At 51.2% G+C, this 15448-nt stretch overlaps 1 protein-coding gene across 1 annotated transcript in view; it reads left to right on the top strand.

Annotated features, from left to right (window-relative positions):
• Positions 1-4713: 4713 nt before the first annotated feature.
• The window catches only part of DPP6 (dipeptidyl peptidase like 6), a 949991-nt gene continuing 939256 nt past the window's right edge, over positions 4714-15448 (top strand). Inside the window, exon 1 of the mRNA XM_045053301.1 lies at positions 4714-5019. Coding sequence (XP_044909236.1) covers positions 4960-5019 — 60 coding nt within the window. The 5' untranslated portion in view covers positions 4714-4959. The remainder of the gene's footprint in view (positions 5020-15448) is intronic.

The following is a 15448-nucleotide window of genomic DNA, read 5'->3' on the forward strand; positions in this document are numbered from 1 at the left end:
TTTCCCTTTCTTTATGACATGCATTGAGAAGACTACTTTTATTATTCATTAAAAAAATTTTTTTTAATGCTTACTTATTTTTGAGAGACAGAGAGACAGAGGACAAGCAGGGGAGGTAGAGAGAGAGAGGGAGACACAGAATCCCAAGCAGGCTCCAGGCTCCAGCTGTCAGCACAGAGCCCCACGCGGGGCTTGAACCCACGAATTGTGAGATCGTAGCCTGAGCCGAAGTCAGACGCTTAACCGAATGAGCCACCCAGGCGCCCCAAAAACTATTTTCGTTGTTTTTAAAGATTTTATTAAGTAATCTCTATACCCAACACGGGGCTTGAACTTACAACCCGGAGATCAAGAGTTGCATGCTCTATTGACTGAGCCAGCCAGGTGCCCCAAGAGGACTATTTAAAAGTTAAATAACAGGGCTTGGGAAAACTCAATACACCCGGGGTGAGAAAACAAGGTACAGGCCAGTAGAGCTTCAAACAGAAGCAGAGCCAGCATCCCTAGCCAGCGTGGGACACACTGTAGGCACCGGTCACAGGTACAACGACATAAGCCTCCCGCTGAAGAACAGATTCTGGACCACAGGATGTCTACAACAGCTTCTAATTGGCGGGCCTTATTTGCCAAAAGCCATCTTGGATTACCTCACAGTTAGCCTAGGGCTGTACCATCAACTTGTTTAATTTTTTTTAATGTTTATTTATTTTTGAGAGAGAGAGAGAGCACAAGAAGGGTAGAGAGAGGAGGAGACACAGAATCCGAAGCAGGCTCCAGGTTCCGTGCTGTCAGCACAGAGCCGGATGCGGGGCTTGAACCCACGGACCGCGAGATCACAACCTGAGCCAAAGTCGGACGCTTAACCGACTGAGCCACCCAGGCTCCCCACCAAGTGGTTTTTTTTTTCAACGTTTATTTATTTTTGGGACAGAGAGAGACAGAGCATGAACGGGGGAGGGGCAGAGAGAGAGGGAGACACAGAATCAGAAACAGGCTCCAGGCTCTGAGCCATCAGCCCAGAGCCTGACGCGGGGCTCGAACTCACGGACCGCGAGATCGTGACCTGGCTGAAGTCAGACGCTTAACCGACTGCGCCACCCAGGTGCCCCACCAAGTGGTTTTTAATACATGGCTGAAAGTGCCAAAGCAATCAAATGGCAAGTTCGGCTAGACGGACTTGTAAAGAGGGCTCCGTGTACCTGCACAGGTAGGAAGGTCAGGAAGGCACAGCTCCTGGGAGCACGGAGCTTTCAAACCACGTGCCGGCAGCTGCTGGCATTTTCCTCATGGTATGCATCTTGGAGCGTTCCAGAACTGCCCTGGATGCCAGGGTGATACACATGTGGTTGTTAACGAGTGTTGGGTAGAAACAACAGCTTTACCGAGTGCCCACCGATCGTTCAGTGGGTGTCCGATGAATACTAGCGAATGTTAATACTAAATTAATTACGGAAGTGGTACCTGTGCGCCACGGGAAAAGCTTCATTACCCTGCATGCACTCTCAGTCCTCCTTCCAGACTGAGGAGAATGATCTACAACAGGTCAGTTCACTCCTTCCTCAGATCCAGGACTAAAGGTGAGGCGGCCAGCATTTCTGCCACACGTTACAAATGTCCCTGCCTTTTGCTCCCGCCTCCCTCTGCTGTAAAGACGGGATGTGAGTGTGCGTCGCATGGGGCTCGACCAAAACCACCCCACTTTTCTGAAAGAGATTACTACAGATGTGCATTTCAACCAGTAGACGTACGAGGCACAAATGTAACTTTTTTGTTGTGGGTGTTCGGCAGCCGGCTTGGTACCGTGGGAAGGACAGCCGGAGATCTGTAAACATTCAATCTTAATATCAGAAACGAGGGATCGCCACCTTAATCTGATGTATCTATCAACTCAAGCATGGGTGGCCTAACAGTGACAGCACAGCTTATTCTCTGGAACAACTTGGCAGGAACCCGAGCGTTACTTGCAGATACCCCGCCCCCCCCCCCCTTAGCTCTCCAATATCAGCACCGGTGTGCTTTTCCGTTCCTCATTGAACTTATGAAAAGAGCAAAATATACAACTGTTGAACAAGGAAACTTTAGCTGAATGAAGCAAACGATGTGCGGCTGAGGTTAACTTTGCAAAACCTACATCACATTCGACGTGCGGCTGAGGTTAACTTTGCAAAACCTACATCACATTCGACGTGCGGATTTCCTCATTTCTGGGAGGAAGGAAGTTGGGAATCATCGCCTAATTGTTCCGCTTTTTCGGTCACACTCGTCTGGGGGTGGGCAGTGTTTGCTCTGACCTGAGGGCCATCAGAAGATGGGGGACCGGGGACCGGGAAGGCGGCAATGATCCTGTTAGACTAGCAAGGACAGAGCCTGCTGGTGTCCGGAGAGAAGGGAGGAGGGGAAGGTGAGGAGGGGGCAGCTGTGGAGGCGAGGAGAGAATCAGGAAGCTTCCGCTCATGTCCCTCTTACCTGCTTCCTTGAGCCTGACATAGTGGGATCTATTGCACGGTAATGCCCAACCGGGACTGAAACACGGAGCGCTGATAAACACTGCCGGATCCGTAAGCTCCAAATTTTAGTGTCAAAAACGTATGACATATTGGCAGAGCTGGCCACAGGACATTGCATTATCTAGCCTGCATATTCATCATGAAAAAGGAGTGATGGGAGTTGCAGCAGGCTGCTTCTGAAATGCCTCCCAACGATCCCACTGGAAGTGCCATGCTGATTACGAAACGGCAGGACGCTTCGCGAGACTGTAGCCTGCAGTTCTGTGGAAACAGAAGAGCTTTTCTAATGTTACCTAATAAACGCGGTTATTTAGCTAGAGGGATTTCTGAGCAGCGTGGAAGGTACCACCTGGGTTTTCTTGCTACTTACAGTATGAGAGAAGAGAGATACATTGAGTGAATGATTATTAAACAAGAAGGGAATAGGGAAACTGAGACGGAAAACACATGGCCTTCTGGGTTCAGCCGCAAACTGTGAAGGGCTCAGAAGCCATTGCTCCCAGCCTCACAGCAAGAAACACCTGAATAAGTGGAAATCAGTGATGATTCTTGGACCCAGAAGAGAGGGGAGGTCCCAGGGCACACACAGCTCCCCAGGGGCCTGTGCAAGAAGGGTAGATCTGCTAACCCAGAGCAGAAACCCTGGGACAGGAACAGGGAGGAACAGGTCAGCGGTCATTTTTGATGCACCGCTAGGACTAGCACCAGGGCGAGGAAGTCCGCGGGCCACACTCACGGGATGCCCACCCTTGTGGATTCCACGTCCAGATACGATGGAAATGACAGACTGTCTCTGAGTTATTAAGCGCTCCCAATGTCAGCTCCCAATGTTCCAGGCTGTCAGCGATACCTGCCATTTGCTGAATGCCTGTTCCTAAGCACCTTCTACGCATCAATACTTCGGGGTCTCAGGGTCGTCACCGGAATTTGGCACTCTAGTGCCTCCCTCCCAGCCGTAAAACCACCAAGAGAGAACCTCCCCAAGGACGTTTGCCAGGCAGGGCAAAGCCAAGACTCCGTACGACACGTGCCTTCACCACCACGCCCCGTCCACTGCCACACACACGGATGCCCAGCACATGCCTCCCCATCCCTGGGACCGAAACCTCACGAGTTCGTCTTTGAACTTCTTCACGGGGCAAAAACCATGAAAGGGGATAACGGACTCTACCACATGGGCCTTATTCCTATTTGGGGACTCGGCCAGCAACACCTGAGAGCGAAATCCTTTTCCTCTTAAAGGGGCACCGCAAAGGGATGTGCTTCTTTCTGTTGGGAACCCAACACGAGGGAAGGAGCAAGTTCCGGGCTGGCTCTCCCAGCAGAAGCCAACTCCTTCCCTCACTTTGTAGATGATGAAACTAAGGTTGTGGGGCCGGGCAACAGAAACTGAATTATGCCACTTGATTTTCCTTCCAGAATATTCAAACCGCAATATCTCTACCTGGATAAGTCCAGAAAAACCAACCCACCAACCAACCAAACAAACCGACCAAGATTTGGCTAAATGCTACAGCCGGGCGCCAATAGGCTCCGGGTCCACTATTGAGACTTGAGAGTCTGTAAAATGTTGCAATGCGGTCTTCGTGGTACAGCTGTTCTTTCCGGGTTTGTTTTTCCTAGTTCCCAAGGGTCAGTTTTCCACCTCTACCCCAACGCTGCCTAATTAGATCATGACTTCACAGGCGCCAAAGGAAAAGAGAGCGAGCGAGCGCGACAGCCAGGGCCAGAGAGACAGGAACCCCGGGCACGCTGCAAACACTCGGGTCGGGCTGCAGAAAGGCGTGGGCGCCCAGGGCCGCTTTCCCCCCCCCCCGACCCGGCCCGGGGCCAGCGGACTCAGGCGCACGCGGCAGCGGGGACCGAGCCGGGCGGCCCGGAGCCCGCCCCTCCGTTCCCGGCCTTCGCCCGAGCGGGGGCGCCCGGCGGAGCCTCGCGTGCCCCCTCCCGACCATCCCGGGGAGCCTGGGCGGCGGGAGCGGGCGCCGGCCCTCGGAGGTGCCGGGTGCGCACGGAGGCCGGCGGCGTGCGGAAGGCGCCCCCGCGAGGTGCCCGCCGCCGAGGCTCCGCCCGGGGGGGAGGGGGCGTCAGGGCGCGCGGCGGCCACGCTCCCGCGGTCCCACCCGCCGGACACGTACCTCCGCGCCCGTCCTCGGAGCGCCCGTGGGTCCGCGCGGCCTCCCGGTCTTGAGCCGCGGACCGCCGCCCGGGAAGGCAGCGCCGCGCGGAGCGTCCCCGCAGCCGCCGGCCTCGCTCCCTCCCGGGTCCCGGCAGCGGCTTCTCCCGTGCGGCGCGCAGCCCCGCGGACACCTGCGGCCCGCCGACTCGCCGCCCGCGCCCGACGCGGCTGGAGGGCAGGACCCCCTCGGCTCCCGGAGACGCGCTCCGCGCCGCCCTCCTGCGCCCGGGAAGTTTGCAAGGTAGAGCGGCGGGCCCCCAACTTCCTCCGGACATGAATCAAACGGCGGGAGCCTCCAATAACGTCAGATGTCCCCCGGGGAAAGGCCACAAGGTAAGGGACCGCGAAGGGGGGCGCTCGGGCGGGACGCGGGGCGCGGGGGGAGGCCGGGCGAGCGGACCCCCGCGGGCTTGCGGATCCCGGGCCTCGGGGTCCCTCCGCCTCCCGGCCGCGGGGCGGGGTCCTGGCGTCTAGGGGGCCGCCGGGGGCGGGGGTTGCGAGAACAGGTGGCGCGTCCCGGAGCGGAGCCCACAGTGGGGCCGGCGCACCTGCCCGGGCTTCCCGGGGCACGGAGAGCCTGGGGCGCTGGCTCCGGGTGCGGCGGCTCGCGGGCACATGCAGATTTCCGCCCCCCCCCCCCAGATCGCAGAGTTTTCCGGGGGTCAGGGAAGGTCAGCGGTGGGAGGCAGGGCCTCGGGGGTCAGCGTGTGACCCTGGGGCAGAGCGCTTCCGGGCGGCGCTTTGGGCTCCGAGGGGCTCGCGCTCTCCTAGGTGTCACGGACACGTGCTTAATTAACTTTAATGGGCCACGCGTGCCTGGAAAGATTTCCAGGAAATCACCTGGCGTTCGGAGAAGGGAGAACAAGCAGCGGTGAGAAATTGCTGCAGAGGCTCCCTCGTCGCGCAGAGTGTGCAGGGACCAGACGTGGGAAGGGTGTGCTTGCACGCGCGGAGAGACAGACGGCCGCAGAGGCCCCCTGCTCCACCCTGTGTGTGCGGCACAGCCCCTGCGTGGCCACGGCCAGCGCGACTCTTCTCGTACTCGCCGGAGGCTCACCTCAGGTCGCAGTTAGTTTGCAAGGAAGATTCCTTACTGTGCTCTGGTCTTTTGTCTCCTGTTTGTTACACCTGTTTGGGCAGCACGTTAGTAGAAGACGGTGGTATCTGTTGGAAACTGCACATGTGAGGAGTTGGGTTCATTTGGTGGATGAAGGAACCCCCGGTCTGTTGAGTTATGTAGGATGAGGAGTGGGACCGAATGCCTTTCCGTCAATCGGGCGATAGCCAGCGTTTTGTACTCCAGGCAGATCTGGGTGCAGTATTTCAATCAGCGGGCCATATCTCTGATCTCCATGCTCATTAACGATGATTCGAGCAGTTACACTTTTCACATTCACTTTATTTAATATCAATAGGAAATGTCTCTTTAATACGTAGTAGCTGATACTAGAAGATTGTAAATGAAAAATCATCAAGTTTCTCGCACCCGTGAGTATGTGGTAGAGACATCTGTGGAGTTCGGAAGATCATTCGGTAATTTCTTTTAAAAGATGCCTTTGGTTCCAGTGTGAAAGTGGCTTCTTGGCAGAATTGGACTGCAAGGTACTGACACCAATAAAATGTTCTGGGAAGTGTTCAACACTGGGAAGTGGGCAACCACTCAGGATGTAGTAGGAGACCTGTTCGTCACAAGGGAGCACCTAGCGGGTCCGTTGAGTTCCACTGATTCAGTGAACAGTCATTGTCAGCCGCTCACTTAACAAACTGGGTCAACTCCGATTAAGTTCCGAGAACGCCGAATAGAGATTTAGAGATCGCCTTCACCCTCTGGAGTGACGCCGTTGTCATACCTGCTCCTAGTGCTTTGACCTTTCTGGTGGTCCCCATGGCCTACTGTCCGTCTGCCGGGAGGAAAAAATTCCAACTCCCTTCCGGGTCCCTTCCTCAAAGGAGAATCCACTGAAGTTATCATTTGCCCGAGAAGTATGCAGGTGTATGGTGTGTGGTTGTGGACCAGGGTTGCTGCAGTGATGGGGCAGCGCTGGAGACAGAATGAACCGGGTGACGAGCGAGTGAGTGTGGAGTGAACGAGGCACACGCACGGAGCAGGGGGTGGACAGTCAAACCAGAAAGTAAGACGGGTCACGTGGGACTTAGGCTGCCATGGTTTCTGCCTAAATGCAAAACTGGATAATATCAGTGCGTTTTATGAGAAGTTTGAAATATGCTTGTTTCCATTTTACCTGCTGTCCTGAGGGTCCCATGTGGGAGGCTTTCCGGGAAGAAGGGCCTCACCCTCTCTGCAGAACTCACTTTTGTGTTGATCCCTCGCCTCAGTCCCAGCTATTCCGATTGGACACATTGTTATGGTTTGTTCTTGGGAAGCATTTGTCGTCTTTGTCTTGTAGGGTCCCTGCTCAGTGGCTGGGTTTAGCCTTCGCTTCTGTTTCCTTGTTCCTGATTATGTCCGGGGGGATGCCTCCAACCCCCCCCCCCCCCCCCCCCCCCCGGTAACCAGTGACTCATGGCTGCTAAGGATCACAGCGGTAACCACGGCAGTTACCTCCTGAGCACACCGCTCCGGGAGCCATGGTCACACGGGGCTGGGGAATAAAATGTCCCTGTGGGATTATGCACTTGTACCTGCCATGTGGGTCTGGTGTTGGGCACCGTGACTGGTATTCACCAAATACTGGTCAAGCAAGCACTGGCCAACAGCTTGGGCTGTTCTGTACACTTGAGACGTGACCAGCCATTGGAAGCTGTCCAATGGCTGGTCGAGCAGCCCACATTGAGTGTTTCCATGGTGGCGGCCTCTGTGTCCCCAGGGGCTTGCTGGAGAGTGACACTTTCTGGAAATTTATGAAGTGTTTTCTTCTTTCTTTCTAGATACAAAATGGTGTACATTTTATGATACTGAATTACATAGAAATATCTGAAAAGATAGTCAGGAAATATACCAAACTATTAAGCATGATTAACTTGGAATTAGAAGGAATGACTCGTATTTTTGCTATATTTTCCACTTAAGTTTTCTATAGTCATGATGTATTATGAGGTGTTTTTTTTATTTTTGAGTGCTTAATGGGTATATTTTGTGATAACATTACTAAACAATATGAACGTTTAAAATTTTGGTTTTGAAAACTTATGTACCATTGTACAAAGATTTATCAAAATCCAATATAACCTCTATAAAAAGAGCCACGGTTTTATTATTTACATAAAATGCTTGCGTTTCTTATTCTCAAAGACACTAAAGTCATCCCTGGTAAAGGCGTTGGTTACTCAGTGTCGCAGAACGGACAGTTTAAACTTCGATATGCCGTAGTTCACGTATTCCAGAATTATTCTTTAATTTGTTGTCTTCTTAAAAAAAGATCGTCAGTAAATCTTTTCCACAGTTGTAGCTTATTACCTTCACTGGCACTTAAATTTTTCTTCATTGCCTTTTGAAACGTACAAGTGATGGGACATAAAAGCTATTCCTGCTGATACAGGGTGAGTTAAAATTTTAAGGTCAGGCCTATTTTGAGGAAAATAAACTCGTATTTAAAACACTCGTTTCCTGATACACGAGACCCAGTGTGGTATTTAAAGTTCTCATCTCGACTGTTTCACGAGAGGCATGTTTATAACTGTTGCGGGAGGTCAGCGACAGGACGGGACCTCAGGTTGACCCTGGAGCCAGACTCCCTGCCGGGTCCTCCGAATGTGCCCACCGTTCCCACAGGTGGTTCCGAGGTCTCAGCCTCGAGAGAGCGAGGTGTCCTTGAGACCGTCCGGGTGGCACAGGTGACCCCGCCTCGTTAAGGCTCCTGTAAACCTGTGGGATTCTGGCAGGAGGGTGTGGAGATCCGCAATCTGGTGGCCCCACCACAAGCCTGGTGTGGAAGCTCCCTGCCATCACCATCTGGACCCTGGTGTGGACCGTCTCTCCCTGCCCTCCGGGTGTGGGGACAGGGGGCGGTCCCACCTGACACCCCCGAAGCCCCCAGGGTTTCCAGCTAACGATAATCCAAATGTTTGAAGTTCTTTTTGATGAATTTCATTTCCTATTCCCTACTTACATTTCCTTTCTATTTCTAGTGCTTAACTCACCCAGGGATAGTGAAGATTCGGCCGGTAGGCTCAGTGTGGCTTGGGTCTCTGTCATTTTTCCTTTAGGATGTTCAAAAAATAAAGCCTCTAAACTGAGCCATTTTAGTTCAGCAGGAGGGCGTTTTTTGTGAAAGAATACCGGCTAGACCCTCCTGCATTTTTATTTTGCCTTCATTCTAAAAGCTGTTTTTTTTTCTGGTCAGAGAATCCTGGGTTGGTAAGATTTCGGTTTCTCTTTCAGTGCTTGAAAGAACTTTCCACTGAATTCTGGTCTTGAATTTTTTTCCCCCCCCCTCAGAGGTGGATAGCCATTTGATTCATTGTCCCTTGAATGCAATGCGCCACTTTTCTCTGTGTCCTTTCGAGATTTTCTCTTTGGTTTGTAGTATTTGGGTGTCAGACGCCTGGACATGGTTTTCTTCCTATTTATCTAGTTAGGGCTTCATAGATCCTCTTGAATCTTCACGTTCAGAGCATCTGGTGAAATGAGGTGTTTCTTCCCTCCTGTCCCTGGGCTGCTGGAGTGACAGTTATTCATATGTCAGACACTTTGTGTGATGCTGCGGGTCTCAGAGACGGTTCCTGCTCTTATACCCGTTTCCTCTGTCTTCTTTGCGTTCGCTGGTTTCGGCTGCTCTGTTCTCACGTTCAAGCCACGCTTCCCCCTGGCTTCTCCATCCTTACGGTTGGCACGCCCAGCAGTTTATTTCGGATGTTGTATTTTTAATTCTGGAAATTTTACTTTGTGCTTTCTTCGGAGTTTCTGTTTTTCCAGCTTAGAGTGCTACCCTTTCATTCACCATAAGTACTTTTTCCCTGTAAGTAACGGGCCTCATTGCGACATGCTAAAATCCCTGTCTTCTGATTCCGACATCTGGGCCACCTTGGGACTGGTCTGGGTTGATGGCACTACTTTCTTGAGGGGCGCCCGGGTGGCTCAGTCGGTTGGGCGTCCGGCTCTTGGTTTCGGCTCAGGTCCTGGTCTGGCGGTTGTGAGATCAAGCCCCGTGTCCAGCTGTGCGCTGAACTCAGAGCCTGCTTGGGATTCTGCCTCTCCGTCTCTCTCTGCCCCTCCCCTACTTGCTCACTCTCTCTCTCAAAATAAATAAACATTTAAAAAAAAGGATGGGTCACATTTTCCTACTTCTTTGTATGTTGACTGATCTTGAATTTTCTCCCTTGTGAATTCGAGTGGAGGGATTCTGTTATGTTTCTCTGAAGAGTGTCCGTTGATTAATTTTTAGTGAGCCGCTAAGTGGGGGAGCAGCTTCCATGTAAGTTGTGTTCTTTGATCGTTATCTAGGCCGCCCGGACCCTCCCCAATCCCGCATGGCTCAGGGGCCACCAGAGATTTGGGCGCTGTTTGAACACAGAATTTCTGGCTCTCTTACTGATTTTCTTTCGTTTTAAAATTTTTTTTTAAGTTTATTTATTCTTAAAAAAAAAAAAAATCCGACTTCAGCCAGGTCACGATCTCGCGGTCCGTGAGCTCGAGCCCCGCGTCGGGCTCTGAGCTGATGGCTCAGAGCCTGGAGCCTGTTTCCGATTCTGTGTCTCCCTCTCTCTCTGCCCCTCCCCTGTTCATGCTCTGTCTCTCTCTGTCCCAAAAATAAATAAACGTTGAAAAAAAAATAAAAAAAATAAAGTTTATTTATTCTTGAGACAGAGAGAGAGAGAGAGCGCGAGTGACCATGAGTGGGGGGAGGGGCAGACAGAGAGGGAGACACAGGATCCGAAACAGGCTCCAGGCTCCGAGCCGTCAGCACAGAGCCCGACGCGGGGCTCGAACTCACAGACTATGAGATCATGACCTGAGCTGAAGTCAGGTGCTTAACTGATTGAGCCACTCAGGTACTCCCCACCCCCGATTTTCTTATTTCTAGACGTTCCCCCTCACTTTCCACCTGTGGCACGTGCCTCAAACTCTGCCCTCTCCAGAATCTGCTAATTTGGGTTGTTTTCCCAGCTGTCAGATTGCTTGTTCTGTGTTTTGCCCAGAGATGTACTTATGTGTGTCATAGCTGCTTTGACATGACTGTGACCCGGCCGTCCCAGGGAGTGGGACCCCGCTCATCTTTTGCATTAGTCAATTCAATGCCCAGGCTTTAGAATCAGTAGTTTGGGGACTTTGCTTACTGTGGCCCTGGAACCAGTGACAGAGAAGTTTCTAGAATGACAGGGCAGTCACTAGACTTACTCCTCACTTTATTTTCTCAAATCTTTAGTGGGACAAGTGTTACCCACTCTGCACTTTGAGACCGCATCCAGGAAGGAATGGTCAGCCCAGGTCGCGCCTTCCATCGGTGCTTCAGCCTTCCTCCCCCCTGCCCTCTCCAGGATGTTACACCTGCCAGCTTCTCTCTTCTGTGATGTCCAGTCACTTCCGTTTCCTCCCAGTCCCCTGTTCTCCCCTCCCCAGTGTGTCCCATTCACCAAATGCCCATTTGTTAAGGCACAGCCTGTTAAATCTGGAAGGTCTCTTTCTTCCTCTGCCTTCTGACCCCCGCCGGGATGCCTCCCGTGTCTTTCCCACGCCCCCCTGCCCTTCTTCTGTGGACAGCAGAGCTCCCGCCTCCCCAGGCAGTTCATCCTCTTGCCACACTTTTCCTCGGTCTGCACATCTCTGGAATTAAGCAGCCTTCTCCTCCTCTTCACGGGCCAGGGGGTTTTCCTCCTGGATTTCCGCACACGGCTTCGTCGGCGCCTCCCTTTCCGCGGGAAGCCTTCCCTAAGTGACCGGCTCAGCCACCGACCCGCAAGCCACCGTGGACGCCCCCAACGCAAGCAAGGCTTGTCCTGCCCTTTCTCCGTCGTCACCCCTTCAGCGCACGAATTCAGCAGACGCGGTCTCCGTCCTAACTCTTGGGTGCCTGTCTCACTCCCCAGTTTGCCGTTGTGGCTTCAGTTTCGTGCCTTTCCACCTGCTCTCGTCCCTCTGCCTGTTCCTGAGCCTGTGGCTCTGGCAGAATTCCCAGCTCCTCTAATCCTGACCGCTGATTCCTGTCCTCTCCTGTGAACGTGCCTGGTGCCTCCTGTCACAGACAGGCCTCTGTTGCTAATACGTAGTGTGTGTGAGTGTGTGTGCGTGTGTGTATATATACATACACACACATGCGTATATTTTATTTATTTATTCATTCATTCATTCATTCATTCATTCATTTATTTTGAGAGAGCGAGAGAAAGTGCACAAGCCGGGGAGGGAGAGAGAGAGAATCCCAGGCAGGCTCCGCGCTGTCAGTGCAGATCTCGACGCGGGGCTCGAACCCGCAAACTGTGAGTTGATGACCTGAGCCGAAACCAAGAGCCGGACGCTCAGCCGACTAAGCCACCTGGGCGCCCCCCTACTACGTACGTAGTATCTTAAAACAGGATCTAGCTCCGGAGATAATTTTGCTCCGTCCTTTCATTTCATAAAACCTGAGCTCCAACAAGACGCAGCTAGGTGGCGAGACAGCCTAGACGCAGACCCTCATTCGCCAGCCCCCGTCCGTGGCGCACTCTGTCGCATCCAGCTGTGTCACGCGTAGCTCCGTTGGAGCACGGAGTCAGGGCTGCATCTGCTAGGAGCTCGTACGTCACGCAGGTCCGTGGCTCAGCCTGGAGGAAACTTCACTAACGTGCAGTGTCTCTGAGAGCACATCCAGGTCAAGGGTGGTCTGGCCCACCTTAACCCATCACACACGCCAGACAGGAAGCTTACTTGTTTGGCTGGTCATTCCTGAAAGAGGTAGGAAAGGGAACCCGTGTCAATTAAAAAAAAATGTAAATTCTTTTTACTACCCAGAACCTAAATCATCCCGAAGAATTGTAGAATGTTTAATGTAATGCATAAAACATAAATTGCTTTAATGACTTCCTGGATATTCGCGAAAACCTATTTATGTTATTTGGTTTTACGTTTTATTGATTTCAAAAAATTTTAATTGTCCCCGTTTTCTCAGTAAAATACATAAAACGAGTATCAGCTCATGCATAAGTTAAATTTCCAGGAAGAAGAGGCAACAGATGAGTAGTAATTGCTTTTCTGGTTAAACTTGCCGGATTACTTCTTTTTAAGTCAAAAGCTGTCCCTCACACGCGGTATTTTAATTATCTCACATCTTATACCTTGTGAAGGAAATAGACTGACTGGAATTTCATAGACCACCCCCCCCATTCATGTTATTTTTGTTTAAGTGCCTGGCAATCTGTGTTTAGTCAGCAGAGACAGAGGACAGCTACGTGGCTCCCTGCTGGTCCTGTCCCCACGTTCGTAGGGCCCGAGAGAGTCTGTATTGCATGCCTACGACGTATAGCGTGCATGCTTTTTCAGAGTCTGTCTTGTGTTATGAAAATCTCAAATTAATATTGAGAGATCTTGAGACATTTAGACATGGCTCTATAATTAAAAATTGTATCTGGTATAATGCGGACACAAAGGAACAAGTTCACATTTTTCATAAAGTAAGAAAGTCGAAGATGCTCTGGGCCTTTGTTAAAGCAGTCTGAAGTGTGTGAGTTCGGGGGTGGAAAAGCCCATCCGGGGGAGGAATATTTACTGAGGGTGCAAGAACATAAGGGAAAAGGGGTCAGTAGACCGGGTCTGAGAATGAGCTAAGTTGTGCCTCCTGTTTGGGCCGACTCTCAGGTAAGTGGTTGCAGCTCGCTGGGCCTCCCCCTGCACCCTCCATCCCCGGCCCTCGCTGTCTGAAGACTAAGGCTTCGGGGCCCCATCAGGCCCTTCCTTGCTCATGTTCCAATCTGAGAAAGAGCCACAGGCAGAGTGATTGCTGTTATTAAGGCATTCATGGGCATAGATGTTACAACCAGTTCTATAATGAAATGTGCTTAATGCGAACCCTAATCCAGTGGGAGTCCTTCACACTTTAGTATGAAAACGGACACATACTATGCATATCTGATACAAGCAAAGCTCGCAGCCTGAAGACAGAGGTACCGTATGAGATGAGGTGATCAACAATTTGACGTGCCTTTTCCATCCCTCACTTGTCATAAGTTTTTCACGAATGCCGTCTTATCTTCACAACAGCAGCCACAGTAGATAGGTATGATTTTTTTTCCTCCTTTTATTTTTCAACTGAGGAAACTGAGCCAAGTGATGAGAGGCAAATCACTTCCAGTCACAAGGCAAATAAAACAGAGAATGTTTTCAAACTGAAAATGTGTAAATAATGAATAGTATTGAATCTTTCATTCAGTAAGCTTCAACTCATGCTTCTTTCAACCTGTAAGCCTATTAATTTCCTCAATGCTACGTGTTATTTATGTATTTTGTAAGCATGGACTCCTTGCTTACTATTCTAAAAAAAAAAACAATAAACTGTCTCTTTCCTTGGTGAGTCAGGTGGGTCTTCACAGATGAGATGGGAAATGAAAGAATAAAATACCTGGCTGTCAAAAGACGAATAAAGCCAAATTATGGGAGTGTGGTCCGAGAAAAGAGTGATCCATTCAGTCTAGTTGGGGAAGACTTCACACAGGAAGTGGGACTCAGCACTTGCGTTCTCACTATGTGCCCTGCAGTGTAGACATTGCATGCAAACTACCGGCCTCGTACGACCAACTTTTCCTGCTCCCCCAAATGGTAAATACGGTTCTTGGCAACCAAGGAACCCAAGGAGCTACCATGTAGCATTAGCTATACTTGCTTCCGGTAATTTCTGTTTGCGACCACTCAGATCGGGTTCTAATGCCTTCCACTCTAGGGACCCTGCAGCTTCACTTCCTCCATGCAATAGTCAAAAGTCCGAGAGATCACCAAGAAGGACGTGATGCAAAAAAAAAAACAAAAATAAAGCAACGCTTACTATCTTCTTCCACGCTACGTTGGCTTTTGAAACGGTGCAACGTTTCTTTCTTAATTCACTCATCAACTGCCAGGGTAATGGAGATGCTGTTCACCGCCTCATGGGCCACGTATCCTGTGAAAGAAAGACCTCGCCTACGGCCTCGCTTCCGTTTGAAACGCAGGACTCTGCCTGCTCCTAGAGCCAGCTGATAGGACCAGGGCTGGACTCATGCTACGGGGAAGAAATCCACACGCTGAGCGGAGCCAGTCGACAGTGTCTTTGGAGATTTGAACTGAGAGATAGTCATCAGAGGTGGAGGGCACCATCTGGAAGATTCCATAGACTCTGACAGCCATGGATGGTCACGGGAAGCTAAGGATGACAGTTGAGAGAAAGAGCCAGCAGGGGGCAGCGAGGGGACAAAAATTATGGGCCCCTGCAGCACGGGGCACGTGGCCTCCCTTCTAGACTCTCGGGTACCTTCACCTGAAGCCCGCCCCTACTTCCTTTTACTTCCCCGAGGCCCCTCTGTGTTTGGAAAGGCACCGTTATGTAAAATGGACAGAAAACAAAGAAGCCTCTTTAATTGCTAACAGGATTTCCTGTGTTTTCTCTCATTCCCCATGACCACCAAATAAAACTTTTCTTCTGTTGAACAGACTTTTTGGTAAGCTTCTTTGCTTTCAAACTTCGTCTCCCAAGAGGCACAAGTGAGAATTAAGAAAAAAAAAAAAAAAAAAAAAAGGTCACCAAATTGCTTTCTAAGCAGGAGTAGGAGTGATGGCTCCTTTCCAGGTTATTATCGGACAGAGCTCGCCAGAGCTGAATTTATCAGAAAGATAGAGGGTATCTGTGAGGCTTTGTGGCAA

This window comes from Felis catus, chromosome A2 (genome assembly GCF_018350175.1).
Source record: "Felis catus isolate Fca126 chromosome A2, F.catus_Fca126_mat1.0, whole genome shotgun sequence".
Taxonomy (NCBI): domain Eukaryota; kingdom Metazoa; phylum Chordata; class Mammalia; order Carnivora; family Felidae; genus Felis; species Felis catus.